Source organism: Loxodonta africana, chromosome 5 (assembly GCF_030014295.1).
Source record: "Loxodonta africana isolate mLoxAfr1 chromosome 5, mLoxAfr1.hap2, whole genome shotgun sequence".
Taxonomy (NCBI): Eukaryota; Metazoa; Chordata; class Mammalia; order Proboscidea; family Elephantidae; genus Loxodonta; species Loxodonta africana.
This window is the reverse complement of record NC_087346.1, coordinates 162379700-162403748: the sequence shown is the minus strand read 5'-3', so window position 1 is coordinate 162403748 and position 24049 is coordinate 162379700. Positions and strand designations below refer to the sequence as shown.

General features: G+C 50.2%; 1 protein-coding gene across 11 annotated transcripts in view; it reads right to left on the bottom strand.

The window, feature by feature from the left end:
* The window catches only part of JAKMIP1 (janus kinase and microtubule interacting protein 1), a 155308-nt gene that overhangs the window by 57388 nt on the left and 73871 nt on the right, over window positions 1-24049 (bottom strand). For all 11 annotated transcript variants that reach the window (XM_064286247.1, XM_064286239.1, XM_064286244.1 and 8 more), the window contains 5 exons: window positions 21160-21369; window positions 19927-20046; window positions 17955-18101; window positions 16796-16936; window positions 13706-13765 (listed from right to left, as the gene is read on the bottom strand). In XM_064286247.1, the coding sequence (XP_064142317.1) occupies window positions 13706-13765; window positions 16796-16936; window positions 17955-18101; window positions 19927-20046; window positions 21160-21369 (678 nt within the window). The remainder of the gene's footprint in view (window positions 1-13705; window positions 13766-16795; window positions 16937-17954; window positions 18102-19926; window positions 20047-21159; window positions 21370-24049) is intronic.

The window sequence follows — 24049 nt, the reverse complement described above, 5'->3', positions numbered from 1 at the left end:
ATACCAAAACAACATTAAAAGGCAAAGGACAACTCACAAAAAAGAAACACATTCAGTCAAGTCTGTACAATGTGTTCAGTGCCTGAAGAGTCGGGGCGTCCGTGGTATCAGCTGTGAAGCTGTAGCATACTATTCTACTCAGTGTTGACTAAGGTTTGAAGCCGTGCTTCCAAGTGAGGCACCACCTGGCCCGGGACGTTTAGGGTGGGCCTGTGAGCAGCTGGGCCCAGGACATCAGCTCAGGGGCTTTTGCTGGAACCTCTGAGAAGGAGAGACGCCCTCTCACTGCAGGTGAGGACGATGCCAGTCAAGCTGCTAAAGCACCTGGGCCACCCCATGGAGGCGCCTGCAGAGAAAGGGGCCATTCAGAGGAAACCAGGGCTGTAAGCCTAGCTCAGCTCCCGCTCGGGACCATCTCCAGCTCCTCCTGTTGCCTAGCAACCTGCAACTCTCTCAGATGCCCGGACGTACAAACGCGGCTAATGTTTTAAAGTGATGTTACATCCCACTCTTCTGGGACAATCCAGAGTCAAGAAAATAACTTTTTCCAGGACAGACAGCTCACTCGTTGAAATACATGCGAGTACCTGCTGCCTGAGCCCAGCTGTGATCACATACGTGTGAGTGCCTGCTGCCTGAGCCCAGCTGTGATCACACGTGGTGAGCCCTGACGCAGCCTTCTGAACACACAAGTGTAACCATCATGGTTAATTCCCATCTCTGTAAGGTTCTCTTCCCATGAACCTTTCTGACTCTGGGCCTTCTGACTGAGGTTTGCAAAACAGAAAGCCCCACTCGGAGGCTTGTGGGGTGTGTGACACCACAGCACATCGTTACAGGGGCAACGGAACGCCCTCTAGATTTCTGCTTCCCAAACACAGGTCCCTGGCGAAAGCCACACTCATGCCTGCCATCAGCAGCCATACAAAGCAGTGCAGCTCTTCCAGAAAACGCAGGGGGACATCCGTTCCCTGCTCAAAGCCTCGCCCCTCGCCGTCTATCCGCCAAACCGTCCAGACTGTGGACACAGCTCTCCAACAAAAGGAGCTCATGGTGGTGATATTCTCAGGGCAGAAAGCTGAACACTGGGAGAAAGGGTAACTAAACAGTTGCTTAATGAAAGGTTCAACAACCGGAAACAGAACAGAACTGGCCTGGAAAGAGCTGTCTCCTTGAGCACAAACGAGTCCTCCAGCTTCACTCACCCCCACACGAGCACAGTGGTCACTAACCTGCAGCCAGTCTGCTTGGCAGCTTGTATTTACAGTGGCAGCACCGTGACGTGGACAAACGCCTATAGTGTGACAACACGCAGAAAACCGGCGTTCTGCAGTTAGGTCATGTTATAACGGTCCCAGGAGGCAACCGCGGGGGACCGCGTTGAAGGACCAACACCCACCACACTGAGGAGGGGCCTCAGGCAGTGATCTCTTTGTTTCCCACGTGTTCTACAGTGCGGTCAGATCACTTTCATAAAGAATATTTAAATACAAACAAGCTCTGCCTGAACCACTTCCCCTTCCTGAGCTTCTCAGCTCAAGGCCCACGAGGCAGTGGTGGCTCCGTGGTAGAATTCTCGCCTTCCATGGGGGAGACTCGGGTTCAATTCCCGGCCAATCCGCCTCAGGCCCAGCCATCACCCACCGACCCACAGAGGCTCGCACGTTGCTGTGATACTGAACGGGTTTCAGTGGAGCTTCCTGATTAAGAAAGACTAGGAAGAAAAGCCTGGCGATGTATTTCCAAAAATCAGCCATTGAAAACCCTGTGGACCACACCCCACAACCACTCATGGGGATGGCACAGGGCCGGGCGGCGTCTTGTTATGTTGTCCTTGGGTCACCATGAGGCGGGGGTGATACAGTGGTAGCTCACAACGACAAGGATGACAACAATCTTGCCATGCAGAGATTTGCGCTGTGTTTAGCTTCGCTGGGTGGTAGAAGCCGAGGCCCGGAAGCTGCAGGCAACTTTGAATGTCAGCCTTGTCAGTTCACCAGCTGCCTGGGCCCGTGGCAAATTACTTTGCCTCTTTGAGTTATATCTACATGTCTCCTGTAACTGGAAAATGGGAAAAACAATGCCAACCTCACAGGTTTGCTGTGAGGATTTACTAAAAAAAAAAAAAAAAACAGTGAGGATTTACTAAGAAGGTACAAATCCCCACTTACCGAAGTGTCCGGGGCTCACCCATCCGTTAAGGATCGCGGCCAGCGGCATTGACCTCACTGGCACACTAGAGGGCGCCAGAGGGCAGCACCACTCAATGCCACCAGAGGAGGCCAAGTTTGGCCTACAAATGTATTTTATTTAGCCTACAAGCTGTACTATAAACACCTGAACCAACACTTAACATCCTTAGATTCTACACAGAGCCAGGATTCTGCTTCTCTCGAAAGACCAGAATATCTGACACCACCTGGCTCACCTTTTAACAACACAAATTCAAGCCCCGTTTGCCACACTCCACACCGCTCCCTACAGCACCCTGACACAAAAGCCATTGTTCATGGCCGTTCGGTTTCACATCTGCACGGCTGTCCTCCTTACAGGAGAGAAGTATTTCTCTCTAACAAGGTCTCAATAAAAAGGGACACGTGGCTCCGTGTTTCTTTGTGGAAGTGAAAAACTGGCTACCTGTTTAACTGTGAACGATGTCTTTTACCCACGGACTTGCCCCAGTCTGCTCGTTTACATTTCTAGCTCCTTCCCTCTGCGCATGTGAGTCACCATGAGCCCAGCTCCCCTCTCACTCCCACCAGGACAAGAGATCAGTTTCCCTCTGAATGCAACAAAACACAGTGTTTCTGCATTATCCCAAAATCCTCAACTGCACTGAGATGGATCCCTTTTGTGTGGCCTTTCTTGCCATGGTCTTGTAACTCCCAACCAAGTGACTGGGCGGGACTGTGCAAATAGGCTAATTGTGGCCCACCAAGGCGACTGGTCAGTTTTGCTATCCCGCTAGGCTTGAAAAGACAGCCAATTCCAGGACAGGAGGGTCTCACCGCCACCAAGGAAGGACAGCCAGGGGTAGAGCACATCTTTTGGATCCAGGACCCTTGCACTGAGAAATTCCTGGAACCAGGAGATGACAGAGAAAGAGAGAGCTGTAACACTGAAGACGGCGAGAAGCATGGCAGAGAAACAGTGGCAGGAGAGATGGGCACGAGAGACCGGCAGGAGAAGCTGCAGTGGGCTTCCCGGCCCACGGAGCAAGACGGCTGAGTGCCTTTGGACGGGAGACTTGCTGGAGGAGTAGGGTGCCTCTGGGCACTTGGTGGAGCTAGGTTTGCCGACCCACAGAGCTACAGCTGAGTGCCTTCAGACCGAGGCTTACTGGCAGAGTCGGGTGCCTCTGGGCGCTTATTGGCAGAGCTAAAAGAGCTCTGTAACACTTGCCCAAGCGGAGCAGTGGTCAAGGGCCGGGGAAAGGTGTCTTTGTGGGCATGGCTGAGGAGAGGCTGTCCTGATCAAAGAACTGTATCCTGAGCATTGCTGAACCTGAATTGTAACCCGTTCCTTCCCTAATAAACCCCATAATCACATAACCCCCATAGTACGGTCTGTCAGTTCTGTGTGGCCATTGCAATGAAGAGAGTGCCATGGGAGGGACAGTTGGTGCTGGAATTGGTAAAAATGGCAGAGAGAAGAGGCGTTTCTGACCTCTGCCTCATAGGATCAGCCTTGATCTTGGCCCTCCTTCCCTTCATGAATTTAGAGGAGGTCAGACGTCCCTGCCTGCAAGCAGTCAGAAGCAGGGTTTGTTGCAATGGCTCTAGGCTCACAGAAGCAACTTTGTAACAGATAGAACAGAGGGGCTTGGGAAGTGAAATTTTTGATTCTTAGATGGTTACTTTGGTTGCTGTTACCTGTGATGACCGGAAGGAAGGTTATGTAGCAGCTGAGAGGACAGAAGCAGGATCTGGAGAGGCTTGGGGCAGTCGGTTAAATGGGATGGTTGACAGGAGGCCAGGGCCTTCTGGTTCTGCCCAGCCAGAGGCCCAAGGCCATATGCATATGATGGGAAGACAGGCAGGGTGTGGAGAAGAGAAGATGAAACTGGAACATTCAAAAATGGTTTATGTGTTTATCTGAATCTACTGTGGATATCGCGGAGCCCTGGTGGCACAGTGGCTAAGCATTTGGCTGCTAACCAAAAGGTCTGCAGTTCAAATCCACCAGCTGCCCCTTGGAAACCCTGTGGGGCAGGTCTACCTAGGGTCACAACGGGTTTTATGGGTATTGAATGTTTCTCCTACCTAGTGTTGTAAAATAAACCTAAATGTATGATAGAAATGAATATTGGGTATTATAGACTACAGGGAAATCCTGGTGGCGTAGTGGTTAAGCACTACAGCTGCTAACCAAAGGGTCTGCAGTTCGAATCTGCCAGGCGCTCCTTGGAAACTCTATGGGGCAGTTCTACTCTGTCCTATAGGGTCGCTATGAGTCGGAATCGACTTGACGGCACTGGGTTTGGTTTTTCGTTTTATAGATTACAGAGAGGGTATTACTCCACCTTCAGCCAATACTTGACTGGATATGCTCAAAGGGGAACGAGGGTTTGCCCAAGGGAAGCTGGCTGTTTGAATGCAGTAGCCCTGTGTATAGAGTGGGGGCTTAGACAGAAAACCTGAGCCCCACCTGAACCCTTTGGGAGTCAGGAAATTCGCCTTTAAAAAGACTTGCAGAACCGCCTAGAACTGCTAAGAGAACAGAAGGTTTGCATTTGAAGGAAAAACCTGCAGAAAAAAAGTAACTGTTTTGCTTTTTGAATTTCAAGCAGGCAAGCAGTTTGCCTTTGGGTGCCTCTGGGCAGGAAAAGTCAGTGTCCATCAGAAGGAGCCCCCTTTCACGACTGGAAGTTAAAGGGAGCCAGAGAGTAGACAGCTTGGTCTGCTCGGGCGTGGTGACCACCTGGGTCCACTTCTGAATGGAAGTGAGTTAACTGCAGCAGTGAAGAGATAAGCTGAGTTTGGACATGTTCCATTGGCAACTCCCCCCCCGCCACCGCCACCCTCTGCTGACCTAGCCCGAGAGGGCTAGGGATGAGAGAGAGAGAGAAAGGGCTGTTTGAAGTGCCAGGAGGTGTGTGTGTGTGAACTCTCAAGCCTCAGGCTGCTACCCACTGTGACCTAGCTTGGATGGCTGGGATGAGCTGGCCAGAACCTGACTGAATTAAGGGAAAGATGTTTGACACTGTGAGCTGGTGTAGATCACTGCAATTTGATGGCTTGCTCCAGACAGGACTTTGCTTGTGGATGCAAATACTCAAAGTCCCAAATGGAACAGGAGATTCTTCAAGATAAAGGTTGTCTCTTCAGGGTACTGGTTTGATAGAAATAGGAATGGGCAATTTAGAAATTGGCTATCTAAAATGGCGGGGGGGGGGGTCCACTTCAGCTCACAAAGGCCTAGGATATCGATGTTTATGCGTTCCATTTCATTTTTGATGATTTCCAATTTTCCTAGATTCATACTTCGTACATTCCAGGTTCCGATTATTAATGGATGTTTTCAGCTGTTTCTTCTCATTTTGAGTCGTGCCACATCAGCAAACGAAGGTCCCAAAAGCTTTACTCCATCCACATCATTAAGGTCGACTCTACTTTGAGGAGGCAGCTCTTCCCCAGTCATCTTTTGAGCGCCTTCCAACCTTGGGGGCTCATCTTCCAGCACTATATCAGACAGTGTTCCGCTGCTATTCACAAGGTTTTCACTGGCTAATGCTTTTCAGAAGTAGACTGCCGGATCCTTCTTCCAGTCTGCCTTAGTCTGGAAGCTGAGCTGAAACCTGTCCTCCACGGGTGACCCTGCTGGTATCTGAATACTGGTGGCATAGCTTCCAGCATCACAGCAACACACGAGCCCCCACAGTACAACAAACTGACAGATGCCTAGTCCCAAGAAAGGTGATCCAACTGAATGAGGAAATTATAGAACAGTATCATTAATATCACAAGAATGTAAAATTTTGCTGAAGATCATTCAAAAGCAGCTACAGCAGTGTATTGACAGGGAACTGCCAGAAATTCAAGCCAGATTCAGAAGAGGACGTGGAACCAGGGATATCATTGCTGATGTCGGATGTATCCTGGCTGAAAGCAGAGAATACCAGGAAGATGTTACCTGTGTTTTATTGACTATGCAAAGGCATTTGACTGTGTGGATCATAACAAATTATGGATAACACTGCAAAGGACGGGTATTCCAGAACACTTAATTGTGCTCATGAGGAACCTTTACATAGGTCAAGAGGCAGTTTTTCAGACAGAACAAGGGGATACTGATTGGTTTAAAGTCAGGAAAGGTGTGCGTCAGGGTTGTATTGTTTCACCATACCTATTTAATCTGTATGCTGAGCAAATAATTCCAGAAGCTAGACCATATGAAGAAGAATGGGGCATCAGGATTGGAGGAAGACTCATTAACAACCTGCGTTATGCAGGTAACACAACCTTGCTTGCTGAAAGTGAAGAGGACTTGAAGCACTTGATAATGAAGATCAAAGACCACAGCCTTCAGTATGGGTTGCACCTGATTTAGAAAATAATATTGGAGTCATTATTCCCTGTCCTTGAGCACAGAGAATGTGACCCAGCTGTAGCTGGGCTCACAAGGGCTCACAGGGACACATCAACTGGGCCCTGAGGTATAAAGACAAGAGCAAGGATAAGCTTGGAAAATACTTTTTTAGGGAACCTTTCACATAAGCCAATCAAACAGAACACAAAAGACTTTCTACTCTTATCTTTCTCTGTTTGCATTTAGTGAATAGAAAATTTGTTGGATCAATGAATACCACCAATAATTCTTGAGAAGAACAATTCAAAATGTAGGATCACAGTTCCTAGTCAATCTGTGAAAAGGTGAAGCTTTAAGGGTTTTACCTATTTGTAATGTTAATATATACTGAGGACTCTGTAACGTTCCTTGGACTTGGGCAGACATGGCTGTGGCAGCATTCTTGTCCATTTTCCCATTCTTGCCTATTCTGTAATATTTCTTAGACTTGGGCGGACAGGGCTTTGGCAGCATGTTTGTCTGCTTCCCACTTTTGCCTTTTTAAATTATGCCAAATAAAACTTTCTTTTTGGTTTACTAAACTTTATGATTTTTTTTCCCTACAACACACCTCAACATAAAGAAAACAAAAATCCTCACAACTGGACCAATAAGGAACATCATGATAAATGGAGAAAAGATTGAAGTTGTCAAGGATTTCATTTTACTTGAACCCACAATCAATGCCCATGGAAGCAGCAGTCAAGAAATCTAATGACGCATTGCATTGGGCAAATCTGCTGCAAAGGACCTTTTTAAAGTGTTGAAGAGCAAAGATGTCACCTTGAAGACCTGAGCCATGATGTATTCAATCGCCTCAAAAGCATGGGAAAGCTGGACGATGAATAAGGAAAACCAAAGAAGAATTGATGCCTTCGAGTTGTGGCATTGGCAAAGTTTTTTTTTTTTATGCTTTAAGTGAAAGTTTATAATTCAAGTCAGTTTCTCATACAAAAACTTATACACACATTGTTATACGACCCTAGTTGCTCTCCCTACAATGTGACAGCACACTTCTTCTCTCCACCTTGTATTCCCCATGTCCATTCAGCCAGCTTCTGTCCCCCTCTGCCTTCTCATCTCACCTCCAGACAGGAGCTGCCCACATAGTCTCATGTGCCTAAGTGAGCTAAGAAGCACACTCCTCACAAGTATCATTTTAAGTCTTATAGTCCAGTCTAACCTTTGTCCAAAGAATTGACTTCGGGAATGTTTTAGTTTTGGGCTAACAGAGAGTCCAGGGGCCATGACCTCTGGGGTCCCTCCAGTCTCAGTCAGACCATTAAGTCTGGTCTTATGAGAATTTGTGGTTTGCATCCCACTTTTCTCCTGCTCCATCAGGGATTCTCTGCTTTGTTCCCTGTCAGGGCAGTCATTGGTGGTAGCTGGGCACCATCTAGTTCTTCTGGTCTCAGGCTGGTGGAGTCTCCAGTTTATGTGGCCCTTTCTGTCTCCTGGGCTCATATTTTCCTTATGTCTTTGGCGTTCTTCATTCTCCTTTGCTCCAGGTGGGTCGAGACAAATTGATGCATCTTAGATGGCTGCCTGCTATCATTGAAGACCCCAGATGCCACTCACCAAAGTGGGATGCAGAACATTTTCTTAATACACTTTGTTATGCCAATTGACCTAGATGTCCCCTGAAACCATGGTCCCCAGACCCCCACCCCTGCTACTCTGACCCTCAAAGTATTTGGTTGTATTCAGGAAACTTCTTAGCTTTTGGATTAGTTCAGTTGTGCTGACTTCTCCCGTATTGTACGTTGTCCTTCCCTTCACATGACATAATTATTTTTACTATCTAATTAGTGAATAACCCTTCCCTCCCTCCCACCCTCATAACCATCAAAGAAGGTTTTCTTCTGTGTTTAAAACTTCTCTTGAGTTCTTATAATACTGGTCTCATACGATATTTGTTCTTTTGTGACTGACTGATTTCACTCAGCATAATGTCTTGGCGAAGAATATTGGCTATATCTTGGGCTGCCAAAAGAACGAGCAAATATGTCTTGGGAGAAGTACAACCAGAATGCTTCTTAGAAGCAAGGATGGTGAGACTGTGTCTCACATACTTTGGACATGTTATCACATGAGGGTGGTAAGGGAGGATCCCCAGTGAAGTAGTTTCCTCTTTTCCTGATGGGTCTGGAGAAGAGACGGTTGGGGAGAGATGCTGACAGGATTATGTCTCAGCTGTGAGTAACCCTGTGTTAACAGGGTTGATTGTGACTATAAAAACTGTAATGGTGGAAGCTGTAACTGCGGAAGAGTGGACTAAGGCAGAGGGACTCCTGGACTGGAGTACAGTGGCCAGATCTAAAGCCCCTTAAAGGTCTGCTATGCTGATACCTCGTGAACCTCAGAAGGAGGATATAATCTTCTCTCAGGTAAATTTTATCAGACACCAGGAATGGTGAAGCCGAGATGACTTTTGAAGAACCTGACCAGATCAGATGAACACCTGCAGCAGACCTGAATGGCTGGTAGCTGAATAACTTCACCCTGAAGACTCTTTGCCCTATTGAAGGACTAATTGTTAGTGACTGTTTTGGACTGGTAAAACAATTGGGATGGGGAAGGTATCCTCCAAGTATGAAAGAACCATGGCTAGAAAAGCCAAGGGATGACTTACAGTGTGATGGATCACTTTTACATGGCCTTTCTCGCCGTGCTCTTGTAATTTCCAACCAAGTGACTGGGTGGGACTGTGAAAATAGGGTAATTGTGGCCCACCAAGGGGATTGGTCAGTTTTCCCATCCTGCTGGGCTTAAAAGGAGAGCCAATTCCAGAAGAGGAAGAGGGTCTCACCACCACCAAGAAAGAAGAACCGGAGCAGAGCACATCTTTTGGAATTGGGATCCCTGTCCTGAGAAGCTCCTGGAACCAGGAGACTGAGAGAGAGAGAGAGAGACAGCGAGCTGTAACCCTGAAGATGGTAAGAAGCGGCAGCAGAACCAGGAGACTGGCAGGAGACAGCATAGTGGACTGCCCGGCCCATGGAATGAGAAAGCTGAGTGCCTTCAGGCAGGAAACTTGCCAGAGGAATAGGGTACCTCCAGGCACTTGGTGGAGCCAAGTTTGCCAATCCATGGAGCTAGAGCTGAGCACCTTTGGGGCAAGGCTTACTGGCAGAGTGGGGCTCCTCAGGGTACTTATCAGCAGACCTAAAAGAGCTTTGTAACACTTGTCCGAGTGGGGCAAAGGCCAATGGTCAGGGAGGGATGTTCCTGCAGGCATGGCTGAGAAGAGGCTGTCTGATGAAAGAACTGTATCCTAAGCATTCCTGAACCTGAATTGTAACCTGTTACTTCCCTGATCCCCCACGTGTATGTCAGTTTGTCGTACTGTGGGGGCTCGTGTGTTGCTGTGATGCTGGAAGCTATGCCACCAGTATTCAGATACCAGCAGGGTCACCCGTGGAGGACAGGTTTCAGCTGAGCTTCCAGACTAAGACAGACTAGGAAGAAGAAACTGGCAGTCTACTTCTGAAAAGCATTAGCCAGTGAAAATCTTGTGAATAGCAGCGGAACACTGTCTGATATAGTGCTGGAAGATGAGCCCCCAAGGTTGGAAGGCACTCAAAAGATGACTGGGGAAGAGCTGCCTCTTCAAAGTAGAGTCGACCTTAATGACGTGGATGGAGTAAAGCTTTTGGGACCTTCATGTGCTGTTGTGGCATGACTCAAAATGAGAAGAAACAGCTGCTAACATCCATTAATAATCGGAACCTGGAATGTACGAAGTATGAATCTAGGAAAATCGGAAATCATCAAAAATGAAATGGAATGCATAAACATCAATATCATAGGCATTAGTGAACTGAAATGGACTGGTATTGGCCATTTTGAACCGGACAATCATATAGTCTACTATGCTGGGAATGACAGCTCAAAGAGGAGTGGTGTTGCATTCATCATCAAAAAGAACATTTCAAGATCCATCCTGAAGTACAACACCGTCAGTGATAGGATAATATCCATATGCCTACAAGGAAGACCTGTTAATATGACCATTATTCAAATTTATGCACCAACCACTAGGGCCAAAGATGAAGAAATAGAAGAAATTATCAGCTTCTGCAGTCTGAAATTGATCAAACATGCAATCAAGATGCATTGATAATTACTGGCAATTGGAATGCGAAAGTTGGAAACAAAGAAGAAGGATCAATAGTTGGAAAATATGGCCTTGGTGACAGAAACAATGCCAGAGATCAAATGATAGAATTTTGCAAGACCAACGGCTTCTTCATTGCAAATACATTCTTTTGCCAACATAAACGGTGACTATGGACCTCACCAGATGGAGCACACAGAAATCAAATTGACTACATCTGTGGAAAGAGACAACGGAAAAGCTCAATATCATCAGTCAGAACAAGGTCAGGGGCTGACTGTGGAACAGACCATCAATTGCTCATATGCAAGTTCAAGCTGAAACTGAAGAAAATCAGAGCAAGTCCACGAGAGCCAAAATATGACCTTGAGTATATCCCACCTGAATTTAGAGACCATCTCAAGAATAGATTTGACGCATTGAACACTAGTGACCGAAGACCAGACGAGTTGCGGGATGACATCAAGGACATCATCCATGAAGAAAGCAAGAGGTCACTGAAAAGACAGGAAAGAAAGAAAAGACCAAGATGGATATCAGAGGAGACTCTGAAACTTGCTCTTGAGCGTCGAGCAGCTAAAGAAAAGGAAGAATTGATGAAGTAAAAGAAACGAGCAGAAGATTTCAAAGGGCGTCTGAAGAAGACAAAGTATAATATTATAATGACATGTGCGAAGAGCTGAAGATGGAAAACCAAAAGGGAAGAACACGTTTGGCGTTTCTCAAGCTGAAAGAACTGAAGAAAAAATTCAAGCCTCAAGTTGCAATAGTGAAGGATTCCATGGGGAAAATATTAAACGACTCAGGAAGCATCAAAAGAAGATGGAAGGAATACACAGAGTCATCATACCAAAAAGAATTAGTCGATATTCAACCATTTCAAGAGGTGGCACATGATCAGGAACCGATGCTACTGAAGGAAGAAGTCCAAGCTGCTCTGAAGGCATTGGTTAAAAATAAGGCTCCAGGAATTGATGGAATATCAATTGAGATATTTCAACAAACAGATGCAGCGCTGAAGGTGCTCACTTGTCTATGCCAAGAAATATGGAAGACAGCTTCCTGGCCAACTGATTGGAAAAGATCCATATTTATGCCTATTCCCAAGAAAGGTGATCCAACTGAATGTGGAAATTATAGAACAATATCATTAATATCACACATAAGCAAAATTTTGGTGAAGATCATTCAAAAACGGCTGCAGCAGTATATTGACAGGGAACTGCCAGAAATTCAGGCTGGTTTCAGAAGAGGACGTGGAAACAGGGATATCACTGCTGATGTCAGATGGATCCTGGCTGAAAGCAAAGAATACCAGAAGGATGTTTACCTGTGTTTTATGGACCATGCAAAGGCATTGGACTGTGTGGATCATTAACAAACTATGGATAACACTGCGAAGAATGGGAATTCCAGAACACTTAATTGTGCTCATGAGGAACCTTTACATAGATCAAGAGGCAGTTGTTTGGACAGAACAAGGGGATACTGATGGGTTTAAAGTCAGGAAAGGTGTGCGTCAGGGTTGTATCCTTTCACCATACCTAGTTAATCTGTATGCTGAACAAATAATACAAGAAGCTGGACTGTATGAAGAAGAACAGGGCATCAGGATTGGAGGAAGACTCATTAACAACCTGCGTTATGCAGATGACACCAACTTGCTTGCTGAAAGTGAAGAGGACTTGAAGCACTTACTAATGAAGATCAAAGACAACAGTCTTCAGTATGGATTACACCTCAACATAAAGAAAACAAAAATCCTCACAGCTGGACCAATGAGCAACATCATGATAAACGGAGAAAAGATTGAAGTTGTCAAGGATTTCATTTGGCTTGGATCCACAATCAACAGCCATGGAAGCAGCAGTCAAGAAATCAAACGATGCATTGCATTGGGTAAATCTGCTGCAAAGGACCTCTTCAAGGTGTTGAAGAGCAAAGATGTCACCTTGAAGACTAAGGTGCTCCTGACCCAAGCCATGGTATTTTCAATCACATCACATGCATGTGAAAGCTGAACAATGAATAAGGAAGACCAAAGAAGAGTTGATGCCTTTGAATTGTGGTGTTGGCGAAGAATATTGAATATACCATGGACTGCCAAAAGAACGAACAAATTTGTCTTGAAATAAGTGCAGCCAGAATGCTCCTTACAGGCAAGGATGTCGAGACTGCGTCTTACATACTTTGGACATGTTGTCAGGAGGGATCAGTCCCTGGAGAAGGACACCATGCTTGGCAGAGTACAGGGTCAGCGGAAAAGAGGAAGACCCTCCACAAGGTGGATTGACACAGTGGCTGCAACAATGAGCTCAAGCATAACAACAATTGTAAGGATGGTGCGGAACCAGGCAGCGTTTCATTCTGCTGTGCATAGGGTCGCTATGAGTCAGAACTGACTCGACGGCACCTAACAACAACAACAACTTCCCTGATAAACCCCATAATCATGAGTATTGTCTGTGAGTTCTGTGTGGCCACCGCAATGAGATACCAAACTCAGCCGAGAAGTAGAAAGTGCCATGTGAGGGACAGTTGGTGTCAGAATTGGTAAAGATGGTGGAGAGAGGAGGCATGTCTGGCCCCTGCCTCATAGGAATCAGCCTTGGGGTGTTGATCTTGATCCTCCTTCCCCTTGTGAAATTAGAGGTCAGACATTGCCCCTGTGCTGTTTTTACGCCAACGCTCCAGGTTCCGCAGAATAGGATATGATCAATACTAAGCCAAGCCCGAGTACCCTTCTAATGCTTTCCGAGGTCTAAGCGGTCATGTTTTTAACTCTGGGTGACATATTCTGAGGCCTAATACAGACTCCCCGACAAGTTTCCCACAAATTCACTACCATCATTGGGTCAAACAGTTGGCCTAATTTGTGCTGCTTTGAGAGCAGTGACACAGCATTTCACTGTCACACACGCCACGCCTTGTTTTTCACCTTGAGGGCCTCTCTCTGAACTAGTTGACTGCCCCCCACCCAAGCAGTCGCAGCCCAGAGCTGGGTCTGCACCCCAGGCTCACCTTGGGTGGCTTCAGGCTCTTCCCGCGTTGTCTTTTGTAGCGCAGTAGCCGTTCTCGCTCCTGGAAGGAGACACAGCTGTCTACACTTCAGCCAGCCTCGTGGCTCACCAGCCCACCCCAGCCCACGCTAAAGGGCCCAGATGGCTCCATCCAGGTGCCAGGTGGGTGCCTGAGGAAGGTTCTTCTCAGGCCTACAGTGTTGCCTCAACCGAGCCAGGGTCTGACAGGAGAAAATGCCAAGACTTGCCAGTGCCAAAACATTGAAGACTGTCTGCTCTAGGGCTGGGGACTTTAAATCACCAAGGGAGTGGAGGGGCTGCTCTGTTGCTGAGGGCGGGAAAGTGTGGCTCTGGGTCAGGCAGGCAGTGAACATCCTGAGCCTCCTGGCCAGTGTGGCTCTAGGTCAGACAGCCAGTGAACATCCTGAGCCTCCTGGCCAGTATGGCTCTGGGCCAGACAGCCAGTGAACATCCCTGGGGCCTCCTGGCCAGTGTGGCTCTGGGTCAGATAACCAGTGAACAACCCTGGGGCCTCCTGGCCAGTGCACTCTGGTCAGCCAATAAACATCCCAAGCCTCCTGGCCAGTGCACTCTGGTCAGACAGCCAGTGAACATCCCAGGCCTCCTGGCCAGGGACTCACACTCTTTCTCTGATTCTCAGCTTCTCCCTTTGCTCCAGAATCTGCCCTGCAGTGTTACGATAAGTGTGATGGTTAAGATTGTGTGTCAACTTGGCTGGGCCATGATTCTCAGTGTTTATATGGGATCACTCCCATGATTGAATCTGTTGTAAGTAGCCAATCAGTTGAAGGGGATTCTCATTGGGGGTGTGGTCTGCATCCAAATATAAGCTGACATTCTGGCTTCTTTGCTCACTCTGGATCTCTCAGCTGCCTCCTGTTCATCTACTCTCTGGCTCTTGGGACTTGAGCTATCAACTTATATGCAGATCTTGGGATTTGTTGATCTTTACAGCCTGAGAGCAGAAGCCCTGCTTCCTGACCTGCCAGTCTTGGGTTCACCAGCGCCTGCAGCTACATGAATTGAGAGAAGCCTCAAATCTGATACACAGACTTGGGACGTTTCAGCCTCTATAACTGCGTGAGCCGTTTCCTTGATATAAATCTCTCTATGGATATGTATTTATACACTTTACTGGTTTTGCTTCTCTAGAGAACCCAGCCTAAGACAATAAGGAAGAAACAAGAGTCTGTGGGTGCCTGGTGGCTATTCCTATAGAAATAGCACCTGCAGGAAAATTTTACCCCAGATAAAACTAGTATATTCTCTGCATTCCAATCACACTTCCCTTTGGCTGCCAGGAAACACAGAGCCGAATCTGACGCCTGGCCTCAGCCCTGTGGTCCTCCTATTTGTTCTCCTGGTCTGGGCTTACGCTGTTGTCTTGACCTTCCCTTGTCTTGATTAGGTTTATTATTCCTCTTTCTATTTTATCATTGTTTTATTGAATGTGTTTTCAGCCTAAGCTGCATCAAGTCTTCTGTGTAATGAGGCATAGATGGATGGATGGAGGAAAGGAGGAGGACAGGGAGGGGAGGGAAAGAAGGAAGGAAGGAAAGGAGGAAAAGGATGAAAGGATAGATGGAAGAATGAGTGGTGGATAAAAGGATGGATGGACAGACAATGGTTGGTTGGATGGATGGATTGGATGGACAGATGGACAGACGGACAGATGGACAGATGGATGGATGAACAGACGACGGTTGGATGGATGGACGGTGGATGGACAGACGACGGTTGGATGGATGGTTGGATGGTTGGATGGACGGACGGATGGATGGAAGGATGGGTGCTCTCTAGAGCAAGCAGAACACACTCTTCTAAGATCCAGCTTCAGAACCCATGCCAGATATTCCCAGACTGGTCTTTACAGAGAGCAGTGAGTGCCCTAGATACAAACCTCATCTACCTAAGACATATTCACTCCCTTTAACCCTGTGTGAATGTCAAGGAAATATACACACACACTATGCAAGTCCTTTGAAGTTTAATCTGATTACAAATCAAGACTCAAGTTTTCAGGCTCAAGCTTGCTGTCCCTGCTATGACTAAGCTACGTAACCAGGGACATGTTGAGGACAGATCATGCCTGCACTGGGAAGGCCACAGCCCCCATCTTAAAACTGATGCTGCTTCTTAACGGTAGCACATGGGAGGTGATTTAAGGAAAAGGGCAATCATGGAAGCTGACCCAGGTGTCAAGAATTCGTCTAAGCGAGGCTGAAGGCTGCTTTGCCCCAGAGTAAAGCAGGCATGGGCATCAGGACATGTTTGGGGGCCCTGGAGGTGGCTCTGCTGACCAGTTCCCAGTCTCATTCCTGGATCCACGTACCACAGATTCCTGTGCCCCTCCGCAGCACACACATACCAAGCACAGGCTATAGACGACCAGTCCTAGCCCAGCAGCACTTCCTCAGCCCTGTTCCCACCTCTACACACCAGGGACCCCCATGTTCCCAGGCTGTACACCAGGGACCCCTGTGTTCCCAGGCTGTACACCAGGGACCCCTGTGTTCCCAGGCTGCACATGTACCAGGCACAGGTTGTAGATAACCAGTCCTGACCCAGCAGCACCACCCCAGCCCCGTTCCCAGCTTTACCACCAGGGACCCCTATGTCCCCAGGCTGCACACCAGGGACCCCATGTCCCCAGGATGCACACCACGGACCCCGTGTCCCCAGGCTGCACACCAGGGACCCTATGTCCCCAGGCTGCACACCAGGGACACCGTGTCCCCAGGCTGCACACCAGGGACCCCGTGTCCCCAGACTGCATACCACGGACCCTGTGTCCCAGATGCACACCACGGACCCCATGTCCCCAGGCTGCACACCATGGACCCTGTGTCCCCAGGCTGCACACCATGGACCCCGTGTCCCCAGGTTGCACACTAGGGACCCCATGCCCCCAGGCTACACACCAGGGACCCCGTGTCCCCAGGCTGCACACCACGGACCTCATATCCCCAGGTTGCACACTAGGGACCCCGTGTTCCCAGGCTGCACACCATGGACCCCATGTCCCCAGGTTGCACACTAGGGACCCCATGTCCCCAGGCTGCAGACGTACCAGGCACAGGTCATCGATGACATGCTGCTGCTCCAGCACCTGCAGCCGCAGGAACTCCATCTCCTGCTCATCCTGGGTCAGACTGAGGTCATTCAGGGACGTGTGCCGCTTCAGTGAGGCCTGTGCTGTCAGCTTCTCCTTCTGCCAGGGGGAGGGCACCCAGGGTTACTGCCTGTGCATCTACCCAGCCCCCCAGTGATCAGGACACTGGGTGCAGGCTCAGGGGACAAGGTGGGGATGGAGTGAGGATGCAGCAAGGACGGCCGCCAGCCTCCAGCCAGAGGAGTGAGGGCTGCAGGCTGACACTGAGCCAGAGAGAGGGATGGGTGGGCATTAGGGGGACTGGATGACAGGCCGGCTGCAACAGGCCTGGAGAGTGGGGAGGGGAGAAGAAGCCGGGAGAAGGACCCATGCAGCAGGAACAGTACTCACACCCATCTCCACTATGGTTCAACCTCTCAGAACTTCAGTCTCCCCGGCTGTAAAATGGGGTGACTCATACTACTTTGAACAACAAACCCAAGAGGAACCTACAAACCGTGAACTACAAGATACCCTCCCTGACCACAAAGACCAGTCGTTTTTGCTGGAGCAAAAAAGTCCCTTAAGCCTGGCCTTGACAGCAGTAAACGTAACAGCTTTCGCCTCCTGAGCACGCTCCAGGCATTTATTCTGTCATTTCATCCTCTCGTAACCCTGCCACATCGATGCGTCCACTCCCATTTTACAGATTAGTAAACTGAGGCTAGGAGAGGTTGAAAATCGTGTCTAGGTCACAGGCGAGTGGGCAGCAGAGCCGTGGTGCAGACCCACTATCAACTTTGCCCAAGATGCCCACAGCTCTGTGGACCTGGAGAAGTGCACGCAAGGACCCTCATGGGAGGATGTAGGAGGCTTCCGGGAGGAGGTGGTGCGAGGTGGCCTGGGTACTGAGCTCCATGCAGTTCAGGGGCTGGAGAAACCAGACAGAGTCGAGAACGCCCCAAGGGGCCAATGCTTACGACCCCACATCCTCCCATGAGGGTCCTGGTGCTCTCTACCCCCATGTTCTGCCCATGGGGGTCCTGGTGCTCTCCACCCCATGTCCTCCCCATGGGGGTCCTGTGGGGTCCCGGTGTTTTCCACCCCACGTCCGCCCCGTGGGACTCCCAGTGCTCACCATCTCCACATTCTCCCGTGTGAGGTTCTTGATCTTCTCCTCCATCCTTTGGATGCTCTGTAGCAGGTCCTCATTCTTCTTGTTCATCCGCTTGTTCTTCTCCACAAGCGGCTTCAGCTGGACCTCTGTCTCGCGATTGCGCTTCAGCTGCAGAGGAAACAGATGCAGAGGCCAGGTCCCTCAGGCCAGAGTCCCAGCCACAGGACCACACTCCCAGGTGGTGCAGACAAAAAGAGCTTGCACACACCCAGCTTCCAGACATGTGACCACAGAATGCCTCGGAAGAAAGGCCTGGTGACCTGCTTCCAAAAAACCAGCCACTGAAAACCCGTGGAGCACAGCTCTACTCTGAAACACATGGGGTCACTATGCGTCATGTGGCTTATTTTTTTTTAAGGACCAAGGACCCAAACTGTAAACAGCGGTTCCAGCACGATCTTAGGATTCAGGGGCTGGCCAGTCTGCCGATTGTTACTTTAAACACATCTGTCTTGCTGAAGCGTTTCACTCAGCCTGAATTTTTCTCCTAGTCCCCTCGCTAATCTACTACACAGCTCGCAAGTATTTTTTAGGTCATGAATATGTAAGCAGAAAGTGGGGACACAGCATTCAATGCACAGTCTCATTAAAGCTGCATAGAAACGCGGCTTCAGAAAGCCTGGCACGGAATGAATTACTCGGCCCTGCTAAACCTGTGATGCGGGGAGAGGCTCTTTGGAGCATTTCACCCTGGGATTTCACATGCTCTGTAGATGCATGGACCCGCTTAATAAAAATCAGAATAAACAGGAGGCATTTGTCAAGAAAGTTACACATTGACTACCACTATGTAAAAGTTAGTTTAGCTGTTTATACAACGAATTTAACCAGATTCAAGAAACTGCTATTTTTACTGAAGCTTTATTTTAAACCAAAAGTCCGTGCTCATTATTTCTTAATTAAAAAATACAATTTTATGAAAAAGAAAATAGATTAGAAAAAACAAAAATTATCCATAATTACCCTACCCGAGACAACAACTTCTGATATCCAGGAGGATGACAGTGTATTTCTATTATGCAAACAGTTTTTATGATTTAATTTGCTGTGAACAAATCTCTACGTCAGTTAAGTATGGTGTACATCACGGTCGTCACGGCCGGGCAGAATCCACAGCACCAGTGTCCCGTAACGACCTTGGCCAGGGCCCCAGTGTCCCGTAATGACCTTGGCCAGCGCCCCAGTGTCCCATAACGACCCTTAGCGCCCCAGTGTCCCGTAACGACCTTGGCCAGCGCCCCAGTGTCCCGTAACGACCTTGGCCAGCGCCCCAGTGTCCCGTAACGATCTTGGCCAGCGCCCCAGTGTCCCGTAACGACCTTGGCCAGCGCCCCAGTGTCCTGTAATGACCTTGGCCAGCGCCCCAGTGTCCCATAACGACCTTGGCCAGCGCCCCAGTGTTGACTGTAACGACCTTGGCCAGCGCCCCAGTGTCCCGTAACGACCTTGGCCAGCGCCCCAGTGTCCCGTAACGACCTTGGCCAGCGCCCCAGTGTCCCGTAACGACCTTGGCCAGTGCCCCAGTATCCCGTAATGACCTTGGCCAGTGCCCCAGTGTTGACTGTAACGACCTTGGCCAGTGCCCCAATGTCCCATAACGACCTTGGTCAGTGCCCAGTGTCCTGTAACAACCTTGGCCAGTGCCCCAGTGCTGACTGTAACGACCTCGACCAGTGCCCCAGTGCTGAGGCACGGGGAGGTTTCAGAGGTTTGCTGTTACAAACAACACAGCAAAGGACACCCTCCCCACACTGTGCACCGAGCTTCTTCAGTGGCAAGTTTCATGAGTGGGTGTTAGATTTTTAATCAAAGAGAAATCAGGAAAAAAGCTAAGAAAAGGGAGCCTGTGGGTTAGCTCCCGTGTGAGGCATGTTTTGCGGCCCTGGCCCTTCCCATGCCCACAAGGCGCCATCTGTCTGAGGGGCGGATTTACCAGCTCGTTCCTCTCATCGGCCAAGAGGGTATTTCTGTCTTCCAGCTTCCGTATCACCGAATTCAGCTCAGCAATTTTTAGTTGAAATCGCCTCACATCTCGCTCGTCCATATGTTGATCCTAAACGGAGTTGAGATACAGGGGAACTTGTAAGAAGCAGGACTCAAAACGACTCTGAAGAAGCTTAAATGATTTAAAAAATCCACAGACTTTTCACATGATGACATATAGGTGAGGACCCTACCCCATGCGACTCCCTGAAGCCAAGGTGTGGACAATACCCCAAGCCCTTGCAGACTTGATGGAAGACTTCATATCAAAGGCGACTGACACTTTAGACCCTTCAGAGCTCCCTAATGTCTCAAAATAGCCCATGAGGACCTTCATGATGGAGCCCCGGCCCCCCTCCGCCTCCTACTAACCCCAGGGCAGGCTAGGACATTCGTCCAGGGCAGGGACTGTGTCCACCTTGCTTGCCACTGAAAGGCCTCGCCTCACACAGTGTCCACACAGCGGTCACTCACTCCAGTATTTACTGAATGAACAAATGGAAGAATGAATGAAGGCTGCTTCAGCCCCTGTCATTTGTAAGCTCCAAGCTGCTGCCCAGAAGGTCCCTGCCCTTGTCCACCAGCGAGCTTCTGCTCATCCTGCACTCTGACTTGGAGTCATTTCCCTTATCAGCTAGGTTCTTTCTGGGCTCTTGCTGTACCCACAGTGATCTCTTCATCTCTCTTCTCATCTGAACTCTGAGAGCCCCAAAGGCAAGGATGCTAGCTTCTCATCTCTATTCTCAGAGTCTAGTGTGGGCCAGGCATGCAGTCAGCATTAAGTCAATTTGGGAAGGAAGGGATAAGGGAGGGAGGGAAGGACTGATGAAGGGAGGGATGAATGGAAGGAGTGATGGAGGGAGGGAGGGAGGGAAGGACTGATGGAGGGAAGGAAGGACTGATGGATGGAAGGACTGATGGAGGGAGAGAGGGAGGAGGGAACGACTGATGTATGGGTGGAGGGACTGATGGATGGATGGAAGGACTGATGGAGGGAGGGAGGAAAGGAGGGTGGAGGGAAGGACTGATGGCTGGTGGAAGAGTGGATGGAAGTGGGGTAGGAAGCAGGAGGATGGGTGAGGGGAAGCTGGAAGCCTGGTGAGTTGGTTGGAGGAGTGAGGAAAGAGGCAGGCTTGGTGGGTGGACCATGGTCAGTCCGAGCACTACTGCGCCCAGCCCCCACCTGGCCCCCCATGAGCTCCGCCATGTCTCCGATGCCTGGCGGGAGCTCCTTCTTGGGGCTGCCGTGGTGCCGCTCGGCCTCCTTGACCTGGACCAGCTGCTCATCCAGCGCCTCCTTCTGGAGCAGCAGCTTCTGGGTCTGGCCCGTCTGCACACCCAGCTCCTTCTCCAGGGCCAGGATCACACGGTCTTTCCCTTTGATCTCGTCCATCTGGAGATGAGAAAGAGCATGGTCAACCCCAGGGCTCACAGCCAGGAAAAGGTGAAGGCTGTCCCTGGGCCGTGTCCACCGACCTCAGCACACTCGGGTCAGGACCACAGCAGACAAGACCCGCTGCTCCTTACACCCGCTGAACAGGGAGGTCTCGTTGGAGGTACCGGAGCCGAGCACTCTGGGTTGAACCAGGTCTTGGCCTTAGGAGTCTACATCTGCTCATGCCCACACAGCTTGTTGCTGTCATTAGTTGCCCTGGAGTCAATCTCCAGTACCTTATCGAAATGACATGGAATCCTAACCCTGCCATCCTCCAGCCACCATCCTCCCAGCCCCCTTGAAGCAAAGCTTCCCACGGGGTTGGTGGTGCTCCTCCCAGTTCCGGCACAGCCCCACCCTCCACCAAGCAGCTCTGGCAAAGCTCCCCTGGCCGCCAAAGCCGGTGGGCCTGTCCCTGCCCTCCCATCCTCGACGTTATCCCCAGCCTCCAGCATTGCCCGCCCCTGTGACATCCATCTCTTGGTTCAAGGTCCCAGGGCCCAGTTGCCCCCACCCACGACTGCTCAGCCCCAAACTTCCTCAGACCCTCGTCTGCTCTGGCTACCATGAAAGGTTGGGGTCTCCAAGCCCTGGCCCTCTTCTCACCCCGGTCCTTACAGGTGCCCCCCACATCCTTGTCCATGTGCTCCCTCCCTCCCGTCCTCAGCCATGCACTGCCCCCCTCCTCACCCACAGCTGGCCCCCCACATCCTCACCCACAGGCTGGCTTCCCCCACATCCTCACCCATGGCTGGCCCCCCCACATCCTCACCCACAGGCTGGCTTCCCCCACATCCTGACCCATGGCTGGCCCCGCCACATCCTGACCCATGGCTGGCCCCCACATCCTCTCCCACAGGCTGGCTTCCCCTCCGTCCTCACCCACAGGCTGGTTTCCCCCACATCCTCACCCACAGGCTGGCTTCCCCCACATCCTCACCCACAGGCTGGCTTCCCCCACATCCTCACCCATGGCTGGACCCCCACATCCTCACCCACAGGCTGGCTTCCCCCACATCCTCACCCATGGCTGGCCCCCCACTTCCTCACCCACAGGCTGGCTTCCCCCACCACGTCCTCACCCATGGCTGGCTCACCACCTGCAGTGGACACATGGATGTCCCTCAACCCTGACTTCCTCAAGATCCAAACTCACAGAACCAACTGGTTACTTGACTTTCTCCTCAGATCTCCAAGGACCTAGGCCTCCACACGTGTGACCCTGAACCTCTCCACTCACCCCGCCTGGTCTCCTGCATCCCTGGGACAGTGTCCAGTCTCCACACGTGTGACTGTGAACCTACTCCATTTGCCCCACCTGGTCTCCAGCATCCCTGGGACAGTGTCCAGCTATATGTGTGACCCTGAACCTACCCTATTTGCCCCACCTGGTCTCCAGCAACCCTGGGACACGGTCCAGCCTCTATATGTGTGACACTGAACCTACCCCATTCATCCCACCCGGTCTCCAGCATCCCTGGGACAGTGTCCAGCCTCTATATGTGTGACCCTGAACCTACCCCACTCACCCCACCTGGTCTCCAGCATCCCTGGGACAGTGTTCAGCCTCCACACATGTGACCCTGAACCTACTCCATTCGCCCCGCCTGGTCTCCAGCATCCCTAGGACAGTGTCCAGCCTCCACACATATGACCCTGAACCTACTCCATTCGCCCCGCCTGGTCTCCAGCAGCCCTGGGACAGTGTCCAGCCTCCACACGTGACCCTGAACCTACCCCACTCACCCTGCCTGGTCTCCAGCATCCCTAGGACAGTGTCCAGCCTCCACACATGTGGCCCTGAACCTACCCCACTCGCCCCACCCGGTCTCCAGCATCCCTGGGACAGTGTCCAACAGAGGACGCACCCAAGCAAAGGCAGCCCAGTGACTGCAGGGTGGCCAAGCCGAGAGAGTTCACCGAGGCCAGCTCCGCTCCAGGCGTCTACCTCAACTCTATGTGACACAAGGCCAACAGTTAGGAAATTCCCCAGTAAGAGAACCAAATGGGAGATGCTCCAGACACCAGAGTCTGGTTTACTGACAGAAATCGGACAGCTCCAGCTCCAGTGCCTCCACTTCCAAGCACCACCCCGGGCTTTAGGAATAAATTCTATGTGAGAGGAGTACCTGAGAAAGCCCTGGGAAGGACACGAGCCTTCAGCAAGGGCAGTTTCAACAAAACCCGTGGGACGGGGTTTACATGCCACCACGTGGCATTAATCGTTCACACATATCTGAGTGCCCCAGTGCATGCGCCAGCACGTAAGGCAACGTATGTCAGCGCTACCGTGATGGCTAACCTCACGTGTCAGCTCAGCTTGGCTCAGCTACACTAACTAGTCATCTGGTCAAACACTCGTCTGGATGTGGCCATGAAGGTATTTACATGTGGTTAACATTTAAATCCACCACTCGTCTGTCAGTCTGTCCTACTGTGTAGGCTTGCATGTTACTGTGATGCTGGAAGCTGTGCCACCAGGGTCACCCGTGGTGGACAGGTTTCCACAGAGCTGGAAAGACTAAGACACTAGGAAGAAAGGCCCAGCAATCTACTTCTGAAAATTAGCCAATGAAAACTATACAGAGCACCACAGGACACTGTTCACCTTGCTCACTTGGGACATCAGGAGGGATCA